The sequence below is a fragment of the Poecilia latipinna genome, unplaced genomic scaffold (assembly GCF_001443285.1).
Source record: "Poecilia latipinna isolate Pla-1442-1.1 unplaced genomic scaffold, P_latipinna-1.0 Scaffold49, whole genome shotgun sequence".
NCBI classification, from domain to species: Eukaryota; Metazoa; Chordata; class Actinopteri; order Cyprinodontiformes; family Poeciliidae; genus Poecilia; species Poecilia latipinna.
Genome location: NW_015112665.1, coordinates 488,971 through 510,022, shown reverse-complemented (window position 1 = coordinate 510,022; position 21,052 = coordinate 488,971). Strand labels below are relative to the sequence as shown.

The 21,052-nt window shown below is 39.3% G+C and overlaps 1 protein-coding gene across 3 annotated transcripts in view; it reads right to left on the bottom strand.

Annotated features, from left to right (window-relative positions):
- The window catches only part of akap9 (A kinase (PRKA) anchor protein 9), an 80,256-nt gene that overhangs the window by 26,421 nt on the left and 32,783 nt on the right, over window positions 1-21,052 (bottom strand). For all 3 annotated transcript variants that reach the window (XM_015050691.1, XM_015050699.1, XM_015050707.1), the window contains 13 exons: window positions 20,427-20,696; window positions 19,551-19,693; window positions 19,263-19,441; window positions 17,615-17,832; window positions 12,158-12,320; window positions 10,071-10,165; window positions 8,707-8,824; window positions 7,499-7,537; window positions 6,053-6,285; window positions 5,402-5,521; window positions 4,443-4,466; window positions 1,831-2,007; window positions 322-426 (listed from right to left, as the gene is read on the bottom strand). In XM_015050691.1, the coding sequence (XP_014906177.1) occupies window positions 322-426; window positions 1,831-2,007; window positions 4,443-4,466; window positions 5,402-5,521; window positions 6,053-6,285; window positions 7,499-7,537; window positions 8,707-8,824; window positions 10,071-10,165; window positions 12,158-12,320; window positions 17,615-17,832; window positions 19,263-19,441; window positions 19,551-19,693; window positions 20,427-20,696 (1,884 nt within the window). The remainder of the gene's footprint in view (window positions 1-321; window positions 427-1,830; window positions 2,008-4,442; window positions 4,467-5,401; window positions 5,522-6,052; window positions 6,286-7,498; window positions 7,538-8,706; window positions 8,825-10,070; window positions 10,166-12,157; window positions 12,321-17,614; window positions 17,833-19,262; window positions 19,442-19,550; window positions 19,694-20,426; window positions 20,697-21,052) is intronic.

Sequence of the window (21,052 nt, the reverse complement as noted above, 5' to 3'; positions counted from 1 at the left end):
ATGATAGGAGAGAAAGATGGATGGATGAATGATAGAAGGAGAGAAAGATGGATGGATGGATGATAGGAGAGAGAGAAAGATGGATGGATGGATGGATGATAGGAGAGAGAGAAAGATGGATGGATGGATGGATGACAGAAGGAGAGAAAGATGGATGGATGGATGGATGGATGGATGGATGGATGGATGGATGGATGGATGGATGGATGGATGGATGGATGGATGGGTGGATGGGCATCCAGATGATGAAAATATGTCAGAGTGGCTAGCATATGTTCGTTTCTCTCCTGGATTTAAACTTCTGTCCGTTTCCTCCCTCACCTCTTTCTCTTTCCTCTCCAGAGCTTCTCTCTCCGTCTGAAGCTGAGCCTCCAGGCTGGAGTGTTTCGTCTCAGTGATGGATGCATGTTGCTTCTTTGAGTCAACCTGTGAAAGAAACGACGCGGCTCAACAGCTGTTTTCAGGTAGACTCGGCTACGTTGGGGACTGAAGATGCAACACGGGGTTCTTGTACAGCCAATCTCATCTACCTGGGCAAAGGTCTCAGCTTTCTCTTTCATAAGACAAGTTTGACTGACAGTTAATAGTCAACCCCACTGCTGCCAACTCAGCGACTTTTTTTTTTTACTATATTTATCATTGTTTCCAACAAAAAATTGGTTTCGGTCAAAATCGGAAAACTGCAATCAGTGCAACCCTACTCGCAACATGTTGCATTTTCAGCTCAAACAAACCAAACTCTTTGAAAAACATGTTCCCCTCCTCACCTGTGGAGGCGCTGCACTAAGAACTACTGAAGGAAACGACACAAAAACGTCAGAAGACGACAGCAGCGCAACTTTTTTTTTTCACAAAATGTAAACAAAAATGAAGTAGTGTCAGAATTTATTGGTTGTAGGATTTCTCTTTTGTCTGAAAAACCACGAGTCACTTCTGCACATGTTTGTTTTGTATTTACCCAGAATCCCCCGAGCCGTAGTCCACGTCCTGCTTTTTGAGCCAGGGCTTCCACCAGGCCTTTATAAGCCTGGCGGGCCACCAGGCTTGACTTGTGCCCCCACCAGGGTAAGAATAGTTTGTTTATTTGTTATAGGGGTTTTTTTTTATACACCAGTTTCTGTAACCACTGGGGTCTTTACTGGTCTACAAACTAAGAACATCAGCAAATAAAGTGACACCTTAACTAGGATGAAACGACTGAAACAACAGTTTTTTTGTTTGCCCTTTTTAAGACTTCACAGTTGGTGTTCAGGTATTGCTAATAATATCTTCCAATAAGACATAATTACCTCATCATATTTTCAAATTTCGTGTCAATTTTAGAAAATTAGTGCTCCCACCACCAGGCCTAGCAAGTTTTCTATGGGAAACCCTGTGAGCGGTTTCCGGTCCACTTGGAATCCACAAGCCAAACCGAGAGCGAGGCTTTTAGACGAAGCAGAGATTTTGTAGAGTTCAATTTCATACTCAAACGACCCAGAATTTCTAGACAAACGAACTGGAGTTTGATCAAAGCGGACTAAGCAGGGCTGGTGTGAATGCAGACTTAAGGTATGCACAGAAAAGCGTAAAAGAAAAACCTCCTGCAGCAACCGAACAACAGCAGGCTGGTTTCTGCACAATCCAACTAATTAATCATCTGTGCTGCTTTTAGGTTCACTCCTCCTCCCACAACCGTCAACAGACACTGGGGGGCAATCTTAACAACTGCTAGCCTCCAACTCGGCGACAGCAGCTGAAGTAGACCCACCCACACATTGTTCTCCCTCTCACACACACACCATTAGCATTCAGACTCAACCTTCATCTCCCTCGTCCCCTCCTCCTAACCTTCTCCAGGGACTCCGCGCTGGCCAGCAGGGCCTGCTCCAGCTCGCGGATGCGGCTCTCCAGCTTTTCAATCTCTTCGTCGCGCTCTCCCAACTCACGACGCAGCTGCTCAGAGCCGAGCAGCAGCTCACTGCAGCAATCTGCTTTCTCCTTCAGCTGGGCGCTTAGCTGCTCCACCTGGTGAGGAGGAGAGTGAGGGAGAGAGAGAGAGACGGAGTGAGGCGGCGACACAGAGGAGGAGGACCGTTTGATCAGATCCAAGTCGCTACGGCGTAGCCGATACATGTGCAGTTAGCGGGAAGGTCAGCTGATCCACCTGAGAAAGGAGGCGGTGGGGGTTGGTGTGAGAAAACGTGCAGGGATGGAGGCAGGGAGAGAGACGCGAAACCACAGAGAAGTTAAGAGAGCGACGGCGGGGAAACGATCCACCTGTGAAAGTAAAGACCGTCAACATAGAGGAGGAGAGGAGACGCAGAGTGGCTGATTTAAATCTAATGCAAGAGAAAAGTGTTTTATTAAAGCTGACTTACTTTTAGTGCTGTCGATTGCTTAAAATATTTAATAATAGATTTTATTTATAATGCCCTTTATATCTTTAGATCTCAAAGGGCAGGAAACAAAAGCAAAACAAGTAATTGTGATGTATAAAAATAAATAAATAAGAGATTAAAACCAATACCTAAGAAAATGAACCGAAGAGATTAATCACACTCTGCCGCTGTGATAACTCACCATGAATCACTGTGATTAACCTCGTAAGCGTGAAATGTAAAAATGCACATTTTCAAAAAAATGTTTTGTCTCAAACATCTCAGTTTTCCAGGTTTTCATATTCAAGAAGGTTTATAGAAAGTAATTTTATTTCAAATGCAATTTAGATTTGAAGAATAACTCATTGTAGGTAACTTGTCCATCACAATGTTTTTGGGAGTTTTTTTAAAGATTTTTCTGGGCACTAGTGGACGGTATTTGACAGGAAGGGTGCAGAGAGAAGAGGGAGGAAGACGAGCAGCAGAGGAACAAAGAGCCAGGCTCAAACTCGGTACATTGCATCGAGGTCTACAGCCTCTGTACGCGGGCCGCCCGCTCTGACCGCTGTGTTTTTAAAGTGAAATTTCCCCTGAGCTCATCTTCTCACTCGCGTTTGGACTCTTCATTCCTGGTACAAGATCAAGAAACGCGCTGCTTGGAACTAAGAAACCCTTCGCAAGAGGAAAGCTTTTAGGTCAAAATAAGTAACGCGATTAATTTGATTTATGTAATATTAATGCATTAAACGTTTTAGATTAATCACACGCTTCTCCTTCCTAGTGTAGAATTATGATGAGTGGCTCACATCAGTGACATAAAAGTCAGATAAAATGCAACATGACTGTTCCTGTTCAGACAGAAGACGTTTTAAAAATAATCTGATACAGATCCAATTTAGTACCACAAGCGGCACAAACCACAGGCCATTCAGACTGCCATAAAAAGTCACATATTCACAAAAAAATTAGATTAGAGTCACATTTGAGTACAGTCTCAAGGTAAAAGTTGTGACAGGATGGAGCTGGAATTGAACCCACAACTTTCTGATCACAAGTCAACTACAGATTTCATACTGTTGGCGAAACACTTGAAGCTGTAACTGCCGTTTGATTTGTGTCTCACATGAGGCTGAATTAAAAAAAAGCACAACGCACTTTTCAGATTTTTTTCATAATAATTAAAAAGAAATGTTAAAATATAAGCAGAATTTAAATAAGTTTAATCGTGTTTATTTTATTAAACGTCTGTATTACATTGCTTCTTTAAGTTATATTTCTACACAGTTTAATGCAGTAGTGACCTTAAATGGCCTTTACAGTCATTGATTGCATCTTCACACCCTGTATCTATTGATTATGTTTCTGATTCCTGTCTGGCCTCTCAACTCTTCTGCCCTCTGACATGTTGACCCGTGTTCAGACTAAATGGTGGACGTTATCCACTGGACTCATGAAAACACATTTTCCTCTACCAGAAAATGAAGATAGTTACTTTAAAGAAGGTGCAAAACATCCTTTATCCCACTTTATCCACAAGTTAAAAAAAGAGGCTACAACTGAAAATGCTTCAACTGGAAAATTGTTAATCAAATATGTTGATGGAAATATGTGTTTGTTTAATTTTTCCAGATAATTTGCTTATTTAACTTGAGAACAAGAGAAGTGAGAAGAAAGTTTCTTTTTTTCTGTCTGAGTACTGAGATTTTCCCATTTGTTTTGTGTTTGTTGGAAGATAAACAAAATTTAGTCAAAGTTTTAGTGACAGCTTGCTCATTTATGCATAGAGACAATTGTCTAAAACTGTGAAGTCTACAGATGGCTCTTGAGTAATTTAACTTTTAGTCCAAAACTTTCACTAAGTCCATAGCAACTGCAACAAAAAAAATATTCAAACGCATGACGAGGTAATTTTTTTATCTTTTGAAAAGGACAAATAATTAGCAGGACAAGAGGGTGAAGCAGAGGGATTTTTCTAGCAAAGCTAAGAAAAAGGGAAACCAGAGGAGGTTAGGAAGCAGGTCAGGATGACTAGAAATGCACTAAATGTTTGCAGAGGAGGTGAGATGCAGCTAGAAGCAATACCTTCAGGATTACTCCATCCACCTGCTAAAGCCACAGGAGAAAGGAGGCATAATGGACCACAGGATGGAGAGTTCAAGGGCGTGAGGGAAGCAGAGGCAGAAAGAAACTTGATGAAAAATGCTACAGAAATCTGCAGAATACAGACAATTCAGAAAGAAATTTAACTGAGGCTAAAGCAGTGGCAAATGATAAAAACTTAAAATAAAAAAACCCACACAATCTAAAAGATGGTGACAAATCACTAAAACATATATTCACAATAAACAAAAATGAATTAGGTCGTATTTCTGGAAAAGCAGATTGCATGTTTTTAATCTTAAAGAATAGACTTTTAGTTTAATGAAACTGTTTATTCTTCAAATTTAGCTACTTAAAACATAAGTATTATGTTATTTAGCTACTTAAAACATTTTACTGCAGACTAATAAACGCATCTTGTTTTATTCCTATTAAAGACTCATCTGCTTCTCCTAATAAAACAAAGGTTCATAAATTTCCACCAGTAATTCAGAGCACTTATAAAAAACCTGCATCATAATAAAATAAATACTCCCTTCTGTTCATCACCAACCTGCTACCTTTGCTAGCTTCCTACTTGCTGCCAAATACATGTTAATATAGCAAATTATCAAAAGCCTTTTTGGATGAAAGCTAAATCTGCTAAAGCTACAAGAAAAAATAAAGAAAACAGTAAAGCTGAGACTCAAAATAAATGGAGAAACTAAATCTTATTTCTATAAAAACAGCAATCATTTTAATCAGGTTTGATATCTTGTACTTGATTAAATTAAACAAGCCACTACATAACACAAGTTCAAAAGAACAATCTCTCTGCCGGTGTCACTGCTGCCACTATTTGGTGTCATTTTTAAGCCAACAAAGTAAATTCTTCCCATCCTGTTGCTCTGCAGCCATCGATCACACAGATCTGCAGAGAAACTGAGTTTTTCTCCTGTTACCTCTTGGTTCCGTTGCTCAGAACCGAGCTGGAGCTTCTGCGGGTTTTTCAGCTGCTGCTCCAGTTTCTGGATCTCCTGCTGGAAAACGTCCCTCTCGTGTTCGCGGTCCACAGCTTGTTCCTGGACACCGAAAAAACAGACGAGCAGCAGATAAGGGAATAAGTAAACAGACTCAGGAAACGGCAGAGATGAATAACTATGATGTCTCCGTTCTTCTCACACAATCACAAGACTCGACCTTAAGAAATGTAAATGCTCTGTTAAACTGCCTGGGACTGGAACAAAAGGCTTTCATCATTTATTTTAAATTAAATGTTTTTGTCTTTACTACACAGCTAACTAAAAAGGTAGCAGTAATTGTGTCAAATTAATATTTTAAATAAAAACAAAATGGTTAAACTTGCTGGAGATTTCTTTATGTTCAAGGTGAGTTTATTTGTCTTCATTGTTGCTACATGCTAGCTCCGTAACAGCTAGCATGCTAGCTCCGTAACAGCTAGCATGCTAGCTGCTAGCTCCGTAACAGCTAGCATGTTGCTAGCTCCGTAACAGCTAGCATGTTGCTAGCTCCGTAACAGCCAGCATGTTGCTAGCTCTGCAACTCTTGTGAAATAATATTAACACAAAATTAACATTTTATTGGTTGCTTACGTCGAGAAACTTCTTGTTTTTCTCCAGCTGTTTCTCCAGGGCCTGAATCTGCTGCCGGAGGTCGCCGGTCTCCGTCGTCTGGGAATGCTCCAGCTCGATGACTCTGTTCACCTGCTCCTCCAGCTCGTCCTCCAGCTGCTTCACCTGCTTCAGCAGGTCGGTGTTCTCCTTCTCCGCCTGCCGCTGAACCTCCACCTTCTCCTTCATCAGCTTCTCTGTTTCCTCCAGCAGGTCTGCGCGACATTGTGAACGTCCGGCATTAATACCAGCTGGTTAGCTTCTCAGAGAGACACCAAGGTTAAGATCTGAGATGGAACTGAAGAGTCTGAAGACAGTGACATTTAATCAGATTAAAAGCAGCTTTTGCTTTTTGACATCGTCTACATCCGTTTCTAAACACTTCATCAAGGTCTGAATAAATGGCCGACATCAAACTCTTCCAACATCTCAGTCGAGTTCCCAACACAAAACCCAGTTGCCAGTCATTAACCCCCATGATTCCCAGCATCTCTTTGCCCTTTGCTGCCACCAGTAAATATCCCACATTGGATCAAACCCCACAGGATTAGTGCCACAGTAACAGGAGGACAGAGTGCAAAATGACAGGTCAGACACACAGTTTACATGTTGCATTGTTTTTACATTTTTGTCACATTACATCCAGAAACTTTGACTTATGTTATTAGGATTTTATGTAATTGATTAAGGCTGCAAAATATTTAAAAAAGGTGAAATTGTAACACACATTTTCCTCTTTATTAACTTTCTCCATCAAGTATAAAACATCGCACCTGAAATAAACAAGGTGACTAAATATTGTCTGAAATTATTCATTGGATTAATCGTGATGAATCGATTATTGAAATAATCGTCAACTAATTTAGTAATCAATTGTTAGAAACTGATGAAAGAGTAATCAGTAATTAACTGTAACTGTAAAAAATAAACACATTTTGCATTTATTATTAAACAAAAAAAATTGTAAATATGTTCTACCCAAACCTCCTAAAGTGACAGTTTTAGCTTCACCTGATACAAAATCTGTAAAAAGAAAAAATCTTTTGCTGTGCTATTCTTAATTGGTTTATTGTAAAAATAATCTGCAAGACCTCAGACGCTATGATTTTTACTTGATGTTTGATGCTGTAATGTGACAAAATGAGGAAAAGCTTACAAATAATTCTGCAAAGAAGTGTACAAATGCCTGCAGGTTGTTCTCATCATGCTAAAGCGGATGCCAACACCGACTCCGGGACATTAAACGGGACAAGAATCGGTCAAGACACAGAGCTGCAGCAGAGGTTAGTGACTGTTTTGAGTGAGTATGAGCCCATAGCAAGCAAGCTTCAAGCTGTGTCGATGAGTTGCTGGATCAAGGGTTAGAGAGATGCACGACTTATGAGGACAGACAGAGACATGACCGAGCCATGCTCAAAGTGGACACACCTGCTTCAGGTGCTGCAACCATTGCAGCTTCAACTAGGCCTACAGGAGGATGAGAAAGCACACGAGAATTTAACATGCTCTGGTTTCTTTTGCCACGAACAGGAAAACTGTCAGGAACAGAATGCAGGAAAGGCGGAGAAAGGAAGGTTTTCTTTTTCCCAAAAAACTACAGGAAAAAAAGGGAAGAAAAGTATTGAAGAAGCCCTTGTTTATGATTTTAATAGCAGAATACTCACCATTTATGAGAAAATGTAAGAAAGAAACACCCTTTTTAAGTAATGGGGGCAATAAAGTGTAAAATTAGCATAAACATACATCAAAATTAACGTTACCTCTTGAGAAAAGTAGAGTTAAGACTGAAAAACCTTAAAATATACGACACGAAGGTGTCCAATCTCATCACTAACATGAACGTAAAGCTGTGCATTTATAGCTTTATAGAAATAAATATGGTATTTATAGCAAGATGAGAGTTCACCTACTAAACTCACTGAAGATCAATACATAAAATAAAAGCTGGAGTATAGACATTATTTTATAAGTGCATTTGTGAGCCTCTCTTTATTATTAAATTGAGTATAATTTCAGATTTTTGTATAACTTTTCTTCAGGTGAACTTATAAAGTGAGCCATTATTGTTACAGGTTAATTTTCTAAACAACAGAAAACTTGTTTGTTGAAAACTTAGACTGATGTTGATATCCGATAGTAACACCTGCTCTCATGTCAGATTTACCAGTATTTTTATTTTATCAAATTTTCTTATCTGATTTCTTGATTACTCATAAGAAAAAAAAATATTTGTTTACAACAGCCATAATATGAACATTTATTTATATTTCTGGGAGAACCATTGCTTATTCTGCTTTCTAAATGAAAGCAATAAAATATTTGAAGTAAAGGGACTCAGAATTAATAAAATAATTACTATGAGGTTTTGAAGTTTGGTTGAAGAAACCAGAATTAAAGCAAATCCTTTAAGTGGAAATTGCAGGAAAAAGCTTGAAACTAACCGGCTGTAGGTGAATAATTCACAGCCTTCGCCTACAATTCAACTAAAAATTTACATGTCACTGCAAATAACTAACATGTCTAACGGCTGAGTAAACACTTTTCCCTTTGCGCTGCAGGTAAAAAAAAGGTAACTTTGAGTCAATACACCACAGCCTTGTGAAGCCGCCCCCTCTTTTCGTTGAGGTGATACGTACACAGCTCACGTGGCCCCGCCTCTTCCCTCATGGCGTCCTGTTGCCGTGACAACAGCTCGCGCTCCTCCAGCATCAGAAGCCTCTCCTGCTCCAACTCGTGCAGCCGGCTACTTGTTACCTGAGGGGGAAATTAAAAAAAAAAGACAAATCAGGAGCTGAAATTTGTATGCTTGCTGATACTTGCTGTCATATGTTGTACTCTCTCTCTCTCTCAAAAAAAGAAGAAAACGTCAAGTTTTTTTCTGCTTGAAAAGTAAAAAAAACAGATTTATTTAGAATCTAAGCAACAAATCTGATAATATCGGAGGAGATTTTGTCACATTTTTTTGTTATAATTTTTAATTTTGAGGCCTGAATGCCACACTCAGGCTCAATGTATTTATTCTAACATAAAGTTTGTGGCTAACATCAGACCAGAAGCTTCTGCCCCACCGTTACCGACGGCAACAGAAAAAGTGGACGAGCCACTGGTTGCCACGGTAACCACCAACTGCCAAGAGCAGCATAGCCTAAATGACATAAAAATGTCAGGAGAAAGTAAGTTTTTGACTAAACAAAATTAAGTTAAAGAATAAATAAACCAATTTTGGCAAAATAAAGCTCTTTTACACATGTCCTACTCACTCTTTATTATGTCTTTTTGTGCGTTGTAATCACGCTTGGGCTTGTTTATCTGCTTTAATTTAGCAAAGGATCAGATAATGACATCTAGTTCAACAGAACTTGACACCAGCTGGATTTTTTCTTCATTTTTTAAAACATATTTTGAAAGAAATGCAAAATTGTATCAAGTACAATGGCATTTATGTATGACTTTATCAGTTTAATGACAATTTGACAAGCTATCCAACAAAAATATTTCAGCAAATGTTAAATAAAAATCAAATGTCAACATTTAGTGCCGTTTTTAGCGACACATTGTGCTTAAAACTTAGCTCTCTTGGACTCTAGATGTTATGTATTTATGTAAATCTTAGATTCTTGCTAAGATTCTTGTGTGTCAGCAGCTAAACATCTACCACTTTAGTTATCACATGTCAGGGTTTCCCTCAGTGCATTACAAGCCTGGCGGGCCACCAGGCTTTACTTGTGCCCCCACCAGGCTTAGCATTGTTAATTTATTAGATTTTTTTTTTTTTTTTAACGATTGCCTTTTCTAAGACTTTATAGTTGCTGTTTTGGTTTTAATCTTCAAGTCTTCCAAAATATGCATAACTTTCAAATGATAATTTCAAATTTCCTGTCAACTTTAAACATTTTTAACTCAAACACATGGGGGGGGTGAGGGGGCGCTTAGCAAGTTTTCTGGTGGAAACACTGACATGTCATTTACTTGATCGTGTCTCCCCCTCCCTGCAGCTCACCTGCAGCTCTTGCTCGAGGCTCAGCTGGAGCTCTTCCTTCTGACGCAGCCGCTCCTCCAGCGCAGCTCGTTCTCCCGTGTAGCCATCTATGAGACCTGCAAGAGATGCACGCTTAGAAAGAAAGCAGCAACTCATACACATTCGCAAAAAGAAAAAGAAAAAACTCTCATGTGTTTTTGTTCAGCTCTCTTGTAACAAACACTCAACAGAAGCATTTATTGAGTGAATTTTCATCAGCTACACTGCAAAAACACAAAATATTACCAAGTAATTTTGGTTTAATTTCAAGTGCAAATATCTTAGCATACTTGAAATAAGACCAAACTAACTTACAAGTAACATTTTAGCAAGATATAAAAGTTTGTTTTAAGTAAATAATGTTTAACTTAAAACAAGACATTTTCCCATGTTGTAAGTTAAATTATCTGCCAATAGAACAAGCACTTTTTCATCAATATTATGGAATTATTTACTTAAAACAAGCTTCTATATCTTGCTAAAAAGTTCCTAGTAAGTCAGTTTTGTCTTATTTCAAGCATACTGAGATATTTGCACTAGAAACTAGACCACAACTACTTGATAAGATTTTGTGTTTTTGCAGTGTAACGTTTTCTGGAAGCTTTGTGCTACTAACTCGTGTTAGTATACAAATTATTTTTAAATCAAATAACACTAAAAATCTTCAGAATTCTGCAAAATTGTTTCAACTTCTAGATTTTTTTTATAGCTAGATACACCATTCAAACTTTAACAGGTCACAAAACAAGTTATAATTCACATTTTCTTGTCTTTTACTAGCTTGTAAAATCATATTTTTAGTTTTAAAGACATTCATTTCTATAAAATATACTGCCTGCTGTCGTACCTCGGTTTTCAGGATTATGAATAGACAACAGGACAAAAGATTTATGCAAAGTTTGCCTTGGGAGGGATCTCCGTCAGGTGTCCGATGTAAGCAATTCAAGACTAAAAACAACATCATCCACCAGCTGCAGAGAGCAGCGTTGGAAAACTACAAATGTACTTAATTAATAGGTAAGTTATCAGCCACAATATCTCATTATCTTGTGTTTTAATCAGGTCATGTTTGTGACATTTAATATGTTCCATCTGTAAGAAAAAATATCCTCTTTCAAGGCTAAACTCAATTTAAAGCTCAAAACCAGTTTGAAAACGCCACACCCTGAAGTTTTAACTTGATCTTCCAGCACAATAGTGTAGATATTTCTCTTTCAGATCACTGTGCAACAAGCCCAGTGGAAACACAACACTCCTAACTGGTTAATGGAGCGTCAAAGATCAACGTTCAGACCAGTTTTCACTTTACTTCATGATCTGGCTTACATGGGTGTAGCTTTTTTTAAAGGAATATGGTGTAACTTATTCCACAAAAACACCAAAGTGATATTTTATAACACTGCTCCAATACATATAAAATATCTTCAACAAAAGCTACAGCCTTCAACTCTTTTTGAACAGCTTTCCATTTGATTTTATGACAGAGGTGCTCCTCTACAAGATTACAGAGTAAACAGAGAAACAGGATCCCAGTATTGTAAAGGACAAGCTAAGATTAGAAAGAGCCATAAAGTCACTGCTGCAAAGCAAAAGAGAAGGAAATATTCTTGATCTGTGGGATTAACAGTAAAACCCAAAGAAGAAAGGGTCTGAAATCAATCTGGTGCAGCTGATCAATTTCAGACCAGCTGCTACATAATTAATTACAAATTCGTAGTTAACTTTTTAAAAAATTCAGGTTCATAATCTGCATTTTTTCTTAAGAGTTAACTTTCCTAAAGTGGATTAAAAACAGCAGTAACCAATGGAAAAAGGAGGCAAAAGCTATTGGAAAGAAATCCAAATGAAGCTGATTATATAAGACATTTCATAATTTTTATGATAAAATGCCCCGTAATTTATCCAAATGTGCAATGGCAAAGAAAGTGAAGCACGGAAGGGATGAAACCCCAATGAGTGAGTAAGAAATTAACCGTCAGCCTTGAGAGCTGAGTATTCTTCATGCTTGATGTAAATTTTTCTCCACAGTAAAAGCTGGCTGTTATTTCAGATAGAAGTAAGAATCGAACCCTCGGCACGGTGGAGCTCCAGAGCCAGCTGCTCCCGGGCTCGGGCCTCCTCCGTCGCCCTCTCCTGCAGCTCCTCCTGCTTCTGCAGCAGCTCCGTGATCTCCTGGTTGTGGCGGAAGGATTCCCGCATCAGCTCAGTCTGGGTCATGCGGGCGTGCTCCAGCTGCAGCGAGACACGGAGGTACAGAGCGTCACACAACACGGGAATTTAGAGACTACAAATGCTGCATCTTTGAAACTGCCACCAATCAATTTAATGCTGTAGTTCAGGTTCATTAATATGTAATCGATTATTGCAGATATTGCCATCATCTGACATCTACTGAAGTCATTTCCATTCAAAGTGTGCAAGTATAAAATATGTAAAATGCAAAGTGAGGTTCAGCACCTAATGACTAACGCAGAGCGGCAGAAACAGCAGCAGGAGATAAAACAAATGATTGACTCTGTAAACGAAGCAGTAATGATCCAAACAACCTTTACAACTTAACGCAAAAAACTTGTTTAGAGCCACAAGTCAATACAGGAGATTTGCTGCAATGTTTTTGATCATAATCAGCTTTGTGTTCATTTTTGCTTAATCAAATCACTAGAAAAAGTTAGTTTTAATTCCACTTTTTGCTTCTCATGATCCAGCAGATTTGCCTCATCTTTAATTAAATTGATTTGTTTTGCTTTTACTGTTTGTCCAAAATGCATCTTATGCTAGGAAATATCAAGCAATCTGTCTATTGGTCTCCTGTTCAACTTTTCCCTCATTTGTGAACAACTAAATTAATCCACCGAAGAAATATGTAGATGGAAATTAATATAGATAAACAATCTAAGTCATATAATCCCGATAAAGATATTAATCTAAGATATATCAATTAAAACAGATCTGTGTTTTAACTGTAAAGGTTTTTAAACATTTTATTCTCCAATCTCATCAAGTTCAGTTGACATTTTGTCACCTTTAAAAATATATTGCCACCACAGACTTTTTGGCGAAGCCGTTATTGGAATCCGAGCATAAAAGTCTCATGATAATCATGATAGCGCCGCCACAAACGAAAAAGCAACTCGTTTTACAAACTATAACAAACCCAGCCTATGTGCTGATTTAACGCTTCTGCAGTCGGATATTTTAATCACATCTGCACCATAAAACCTGTCAGTCAGGTGACAGAAGCAACATTTTTCCTGATAAAAATACTTGGAGATACTTGGAGAACATTTTATTTAACCGGCATAAACCGCCTGCGCACTCATTTTCCATAGATTTTCATATCTCTCTGAGCAAAGGTCTTATTGTGATGATGTGGGAACTGGGAAGTGGTAATGTGAACCTGCCACAGAGGAGAAGTCATACGATCTTTCACCTAATGAATCAGGAGAGCTGCTGAGCGCCTGCATGGAGACACATTCATCTTACATCAACTATGTGCATGTTTGGACCTGAGCTGCAGAAAACGGGCCATGAAATGAACCCATGAAACATTCATCCACACACGGTTAAAAAACACAGTCCCTCAGCTCATTTATAATTTAACGCAGCAGCCTGGTGGTAAACTTACTGTATATGGAGGAGTGGGCAGGGAGATTTTAGATATGACTTTAAGAAGGTGGCCATTAGTCCTGTGGTTGACATGCGAGATCTGGGTCTGGACCACCACGGCGTTTCTCGTGTTCAAGGTGCTGCACAGCGGGAAGGGTCGAGGAAGGGGTATGCGGGATTCCACCTCGTACACGTCTTGGTCCTCCCCCTCCAGCCACGTGCTTCTCTGCATGCTCGAGTTCCAGTAGGAGCGATAGGAATCCATGGCGGGCAAAACTTCCAGCCGTTCGCTTTCCTACCCGGATTCATGAAAAAGGGGTTTCTGTCCGATGCGATCCGTCGGGCTCAGCCGGTTCGCTGCGAATGGGGAATAAAGTCCAGCGGGAGATATGTTGTGGATAGCTCCAAGCAACTGTCTCTATGTGTTTTGCACACACATGCAGGAAGAGTAAACATCGTTTGGAGAAGGTGACATTCACGTCATCTCAATAACATGGAGCGTCAGGTGAGCTTTGAGAATAAAAATCCTTCAGGAAAGAGGAGAGTTTTTATAGTCCCGCAATAAAGTGTCATCCTCGGCAGCAGGGTGAAGTCCGATCCAGGTCCGGACGGCTAACATCCGCTCCTGAACATGGCTGGAGGCGGGTAAACGAAAAGCAAAGCATTTCTTCCCTTCATCGCTCCTCGCTGTGCGTCGTCGCTGACCTTCTTTCCTCAGAGTGAAACCATATTACGCCGCTCAGTAAAGCTCACACCCCCCTCTGCTCTCTCTGCTTTCTCTCTCGCTCTCTGGAGATTCATTAACAATACCGTGACGCTGCAGCAGCCCCGACCTGCATGGGAGCCTCCCAGGGGCCCCTTCTAATTGACCGGCCCAGGCGTCAACCGGTGAGAGCGTAATGACAGCGCTCAGATCGCAAGTCACTCACTCTATCCTACTTCCTTCAAAGATTCCTTGCATTACCAATCAACACAACCAGTAAGGTCACCAGAATGTTTCTGCTTAAAGATTAAAAACCACGTAGCCGTAAGAAGAGAGTGCGTTTTCCTACTTCCTACTCTAACACACAGAGCAGGATCCTACCCAGAAAAAGTGGGAGGAGAAATCAGGTGTGGCTTCAATTCTTCTTAAGACCAGCAGACCGGGTAGATTTGCAAACAGATCGCGCTGACAAACAACCAGACACCACACGCCCATTTCACAGAAAGCTGTCAAACCAGATCCTCTTCCCTCTGAAGCAGCAAAAAATAATTCAAGACGATTTAAGCCACTGTTCTGCTCCGTCAGCTGTCTAACAAACTATTTCCATCTCGCCCAGGCAGGAAACAGCGGTGAGCAACCGTGAAAACAAACACCTACCGAAGGGCAAATCATTTACAAGCCGTGGCTCAACGAAGACATTTAACATTCCTGATTGGGCTTGTTGCATGTCTCGGTTAACGACTTGGTGATTCAACAACAAACAGACAAGACTAATGTACAGCCGATCAATAGCAGGAAAATCAATGAAGGAACCATTAGAGGCTCCGTTGATTAGACGTTTGTTGTGCCATCAGTGATGTTCGCTTGCAGATTTGTTAGATATAATCTAAAATGAGGAGATCATATTTTAAAGAAGTAACATCTGATTTCAGAATTTACTAAGTTTAGAGATTTTAGGGCTTTTTATAAGCTGTGGATAATAAATATTTTCATGTCAGAATCATCTTGAATTTTTAATATTCTACAAAAAAGCTGAAATGAAATAAAATACACCAAGAAATCTCTGTGCAACCAAACAAATCAGATTTGACCTTTAACCTTCAAGAACAGTTACTCCTAGTCTCTTCAAAATATAATGCTGAAGAAACGCAGATTATATCCTCTTATTCCACACAGCGTCCAAACAATCACAATTATATAATTTTAATGCTTTATATGATTTTTTACTTATAGCATATAATTGTAAATAGGCCTGTCATGCTAAATTTTGCTGGATGATTAATTGTTCCAGAAGTTATTGCGATAAACGATAGTATTGTTGTTTTCAGAGCATTTTTAAGTAATAAGGGTAAAATAATAATGCAAGAGCATATTCTAAAAGATCTGTAAAACTGGAAGACATTTTAAATATCCAAAATAAATAAAACAACAAATAAAATTAACTTTCAAGTCTTTGTAAATAAAATTGTCCTTCAACATAGGGGCTAGTTGAGACCAAAAGACCAAACTGAAGACTTTTATCATCCAGTTTTTGGTAGAAAGACAGAAAAAAAGAGATAAACAATAAATCACGCCAATGAAAATGATTGAGTTTGTTTTAATTTATCATGTGATTAATTGGTTTATTAATTATTGTGACAGGCTAAGTTGTAAATCCAGAATACATAATTTAATTAAGTTTTTTTTTCCACACATAAAATTGCAACATTTGTTACATTTTCAGCTGTTGCCTTTGGGTTTCACACTCAAAGGAATAAAAACATGTTCACCTCATCACCTGTGGAGGTGCTGCAACAAGAACTACTGAAGGAAACAACACAAAAACCTCTAAAGACGACACTTGGGGCAAATGTAAACACAGATGAAGTGACGTTACGTTGTAGAAATTCTCTTTTGTTTTTGGTAAAAGACTACAAGCCATTTCTCCCACTAGCGCTCGACTCACATGTTTGTTTTGGTTGTATTTACCCAGAATGCCCTGCGTTGTAGTCCGCTTCCGTGTTTTGGAGCGGACTCCGGTCCGCTTGGCTCTCACATACGCTTTCAGACTAAAGCACAGTTTGCTTTTTTGGCTGAAATTGTGCATCCACACATCCCCAAAGGAGCCGGACTCTCTAGGCACACAAACTAGTTTTTGATTAAAGCGGACTAAACACAAACGGTGTGAATGCACTCCATCTAGTAAACGGAAATCAGTTTGATTAGATTAATCACCAGGTACTGCTGATTTGTCTTATTACTCGTGCTACACCAAGATGACCTCAAACATGTTCTGATAAATTTAGTTAGAAAATAAATCCTTTACTCCGATGTTAAAGACACCTACAGAGCAGTAACGCTTTGCCTCCCGTCTTTGGAGCTATTTTTAGAAAACCAAGACAGAGCCCATTTCAGCGTGAATAACACATGAATTCCAGCCAGAGGGAGGGATGAGTTGTGCAGCCAGTTACTGTAACACGCTCAATGGCCTAGTTAAGCTGGCCCCATCTCTGCAAGCTGACACGGACGCAGCGGGGGCGCTGTGCATGGACGCCCTGCGGGGGTGGAGCCGCTCTGCGAGTCTGGACCAGGATAGGTTGCTCGGAAAACACAAAAAGCTCTGTGTAAATACGGCTCGTATCTACAGGCAACCAGAGGGAATGAGGCAGCTCTTTTGTGTGTGAATTCTGGACACATTCTGCCGTCTCATCCCCATTATGTCTCCAAATGAACAGCCGCACAAACCCACGGGTGGGGGGTTAGCAGTGTTTAGAGGTCTTTAAAATGTTTTGAAAGCCTGAATGTGTCACTGGAGTTTTCCGTTTACAGACACAAACACTAGAACGTGCAAGCAGAAACTTGTAGCAGTTTGTTTCTTTGGGCTTTTGTGCAGTTAAATCTTTTACAATATTAATTGTTATGAACAGTTCAGACGGAGAAATGTTAATGTCAATGAACAGAAACTAGAAGTCATGCTGCTCTTTCACATCATGTCATCACTCGGGTGAGATCACAGACTGTGTGTGCTCTCATAGCATGCAGCTGGCATTGTGGAATCAAAGGGGCGTGGCCAACCATTCGTTGTTATTTTATACATTTAAAATGTGTGTGCAGATAACCCCAAATTAAGCTCCTCATTTGTTTGTATCCCCTTCTTTCTTAGCGCTTATCTAATTACTCAGTGATATACGAGTAAAAGTGAACACTGTGAATTCTGGCACCAGCGGTGGCCTCATACCTGGTTAGTCGTGTCCGTTATGGTCACCAACATCTTCTTCACAGCTGCCTGAAGTCGTCTGCTGATGCCCAGGAAATATTCCTCGCTCTCAAGCTGTGATTCTGCCCCAAGGAGCAGCCGGTCCATCATCTCCTGGGGAAACTCCAGAACCTCTTCAGCCTCCAACTTACCAGACCAGAACCTGGCGTCGGCACCAGCTTTCCTGCTCTGGCGAGTTTCTGTGGGATCAGACAGAAAAATGTTTTATTTATGTGAATGTGTGCATATTATGACTCTCTTGCAGAGGTGAGCATCATATTAATTAAAGCACAAAGACAATGACGTAAAAGCTGCGAAGTACAGGCTAAACAGGTTGACAGATTTCACAGCAATTATTATGTACAACTCAAACCGGAATGACCAGAATGCAAATGGGTGTGAATCATTACTTTAAAGGGAGACTGAGAATACGTCAACAGCTGCCACACTTTGGTGGGTAATGAAATAAACCTCTAGTGATAAGTTTCTTATTTTCATAAAACCTCACAGCAAGGGGATGATGATTAGCAGCTAAACTGCACAGGCTGTAAGTTTACAGAAAACCGCTGAACGATTAAAAAAAAAGATGATTTCAGGATATAATGGTCGGCTTCTGCAGGTACAACATAAAACCCATGAAGTTTATAATAATTTTAACTATTACAAATATAAAACACCAAAAAAGTTTAAAACATTTATGAGTTGTTGCACAAGCACCAAGTTAACAGGTTTATTGTATTTCATGTTTTGTTTAAACTGGAAAATATCTGCTGAGCTCTTAAATGTATTTCCATAAAAACACAGATTAGATAATCCAACAAGCAACAAACTTAATTTGCATTTATGTGATAAAACCAGCTGTGACATGTTTTTAATCCGATAACGATAACGCTCATGTGTTCAGCACTGTGGAAAAACAAGAGCTTAGTGGTACAGGACATAAATAAATATTAAAATATTTTAAGGGTTAAAGCATCTACTGCCTTTTCAAATATCCGTATATTTTGAATAACAGAGATTAAAACAAAACAACTCTTGATAAACTCACACACATAATCCAGAATTATTTTCTTTAGAGCAGCCAACATACTTTACAAGACATCCATAATTAGTCGTTAATAGAAAACGAAATATTTTCAATAAATTAGTTAGTTTGATAAAATGAGACACCATCTTTAAATTCTGTGGTGCAATTTATCTGACCTATATTTTATTTGCATTTCAGAGCATAAACAATAAAATTATATGCATTCTAACATGTAGAAATCAGAAATGAAACAGAAAATCCCAGTTAAACCAAAACAACATTTGAAACAACGTTGCTTAGATTTCAGTAATAGTTGCCAGCAACACCTTAGTTTGACCTCAGTGGTTGTTACAATTAACATAAGTCCAACTTCCAACATTTTACTGGCTTGTGGTTTAGATCAGGTTTCCTGTCACAACCTAAACATATTTTATCTTACGATAAAATAATATGCACTTGAATGAATTTGTCTGTTAAAATGTGCAACAAACGAACATTTTGGAGTAAACACAGGTCTGGTGCACATCCAGCCACCTGGAGGATGTTAACTTGGACTCTTAACTGTTTAACCAAAAGTGTTTTCTAAATCATGATGTTACTCGCCTGGAGTGTCACTCTGGCAGGTTTGTGTCTGTACGTTCGACTCGCTAGGCTGCACTGCAGCTGAAGCTTCACACAGTCTTTGCATGTGGAGGCCTAAAGTTTCCTCAGCTGCAGCGGTCGTCTTCAGGACGTCTACAAGCACTTGGCTGAGCTTCCTGTTGGCTTCACACAGCAACTTTCTAAAAATTGAGGGAATAAAATGCATGTTAGCTGGTTGATTAAACATTTAATTCACCATATAATTGTGCAAAACCTCATTCAGAATGTTTTGTAACTTTACAGTTGTACCTTTCAGCATCTTTATCTGAAGACTCTCCATCATCCTGCCTTGATATTCTTGATATTTTGAGTTCTTCATCTACAGTTGTGTGAGCTGAATCTTCCTCCTCTTCTTCATCTTCCGCCTCACCATCGCCTTTCTTCTTCAAGGCCTGAACAGGCAGCAGAGAGAAAATAGACAGCAGCCCCGTCATTTCAAACTTGCAGCCAAACAAGCAAGCTGCTGAAAACTAAACTGCGCTGGAAACTGCAACATCGCGCGTGCAAACATTAGGAAAAGTAAATTCAAATAAGCCGCAGTCGCGCACAGGCAGAAACACTGCCTGTTTATGAACACAAAGACACAATTTAACTCCCTCAGAGCCCAGAGAAACACTAGTATCTTTGTGCTGCTATGGCAACAGGTGCACCTGAAGGAGTGGAGGGGATCAGACAAGAGCTCCCCCCGGTGGAAAAGCAGCCACAGTGCATTTTATTCTGCTCAGAGAAGATACGGATCATGCATTTTATATCATGTTAGGTCTGAATTTTTAAGATAAAATCCCCAAAACTGACCCTGAACACTGAGATATTTTATTGTTTATTGTTGTTATTTACCAGAACTTAATTCACAGTATCTTATTTTTCAAGAAAATTATAAATATTCAAGAAGAAAATGCAACAATGAAGTTAATTTAAATAAAATCTAACAGTCATTTAAACTGAAAACAAGACTAAGAAATAATTTTTTTGTGTAAAAACAAATATTAAAACTTTGATTCTTTTGCAAATTGATGAAGAAGCATTGTGAACTGATGTAAAACCTAAAGCACTCCCTTACATAATTAATAACAGATGTTATAAAACCTATGAAACGACACATTTAGATGGAAAAGACGAACTGACCTGCTCAAGTTCAGTTTTCTGCAGCTCCTCCTTCAGTTTTCTGATCTCAGCGTTCCTCTCTTCCAGTTCCCGTTCCAGTTTCTCTCTCTCCGCTTCCTCTAACCAGACACCTGCAGGCGGGGAAGCCCTGGGAGTCTGCTCCTCCATCTCCCCGTCGACGTCCTCCTCGTCCATCTGGGTCTGCATGGAGCTGTTCATCTGGCTGGCTCGTCTCCGGATCCGAGCCAGCTCAGTCTGCTGCGCGAACTCCACGGACATCTGGACTATGGCCTGTGGAGAACCAGGGAACAAAACACAATCTTTAGTTTTTATTTGTGTGATTAAAAACAGCAGAGGTTAACAACAGCTGAAAAATTGATTTGGGTGCTTCTTTTGTTGCCCAGTATATGAGCTACAGTAAATCTACAAACCAAAATATATCCATAAAAATCAAGAAAATGTGTATTTATGCAGCATGAGTTACAGAGCTACTCTCTCATTATTTCATCAAAACTTTTGCAGGTTAGATGCAAAGTTTGTATTAAAACTAGAGCTGGGCAATGTGGCTTAAAAACAAAATCTCAGATTTTTCATCCCAGATCCAACTGATTTATTTTTCTAACGTTATTTTCTAAAACGGAAATTAC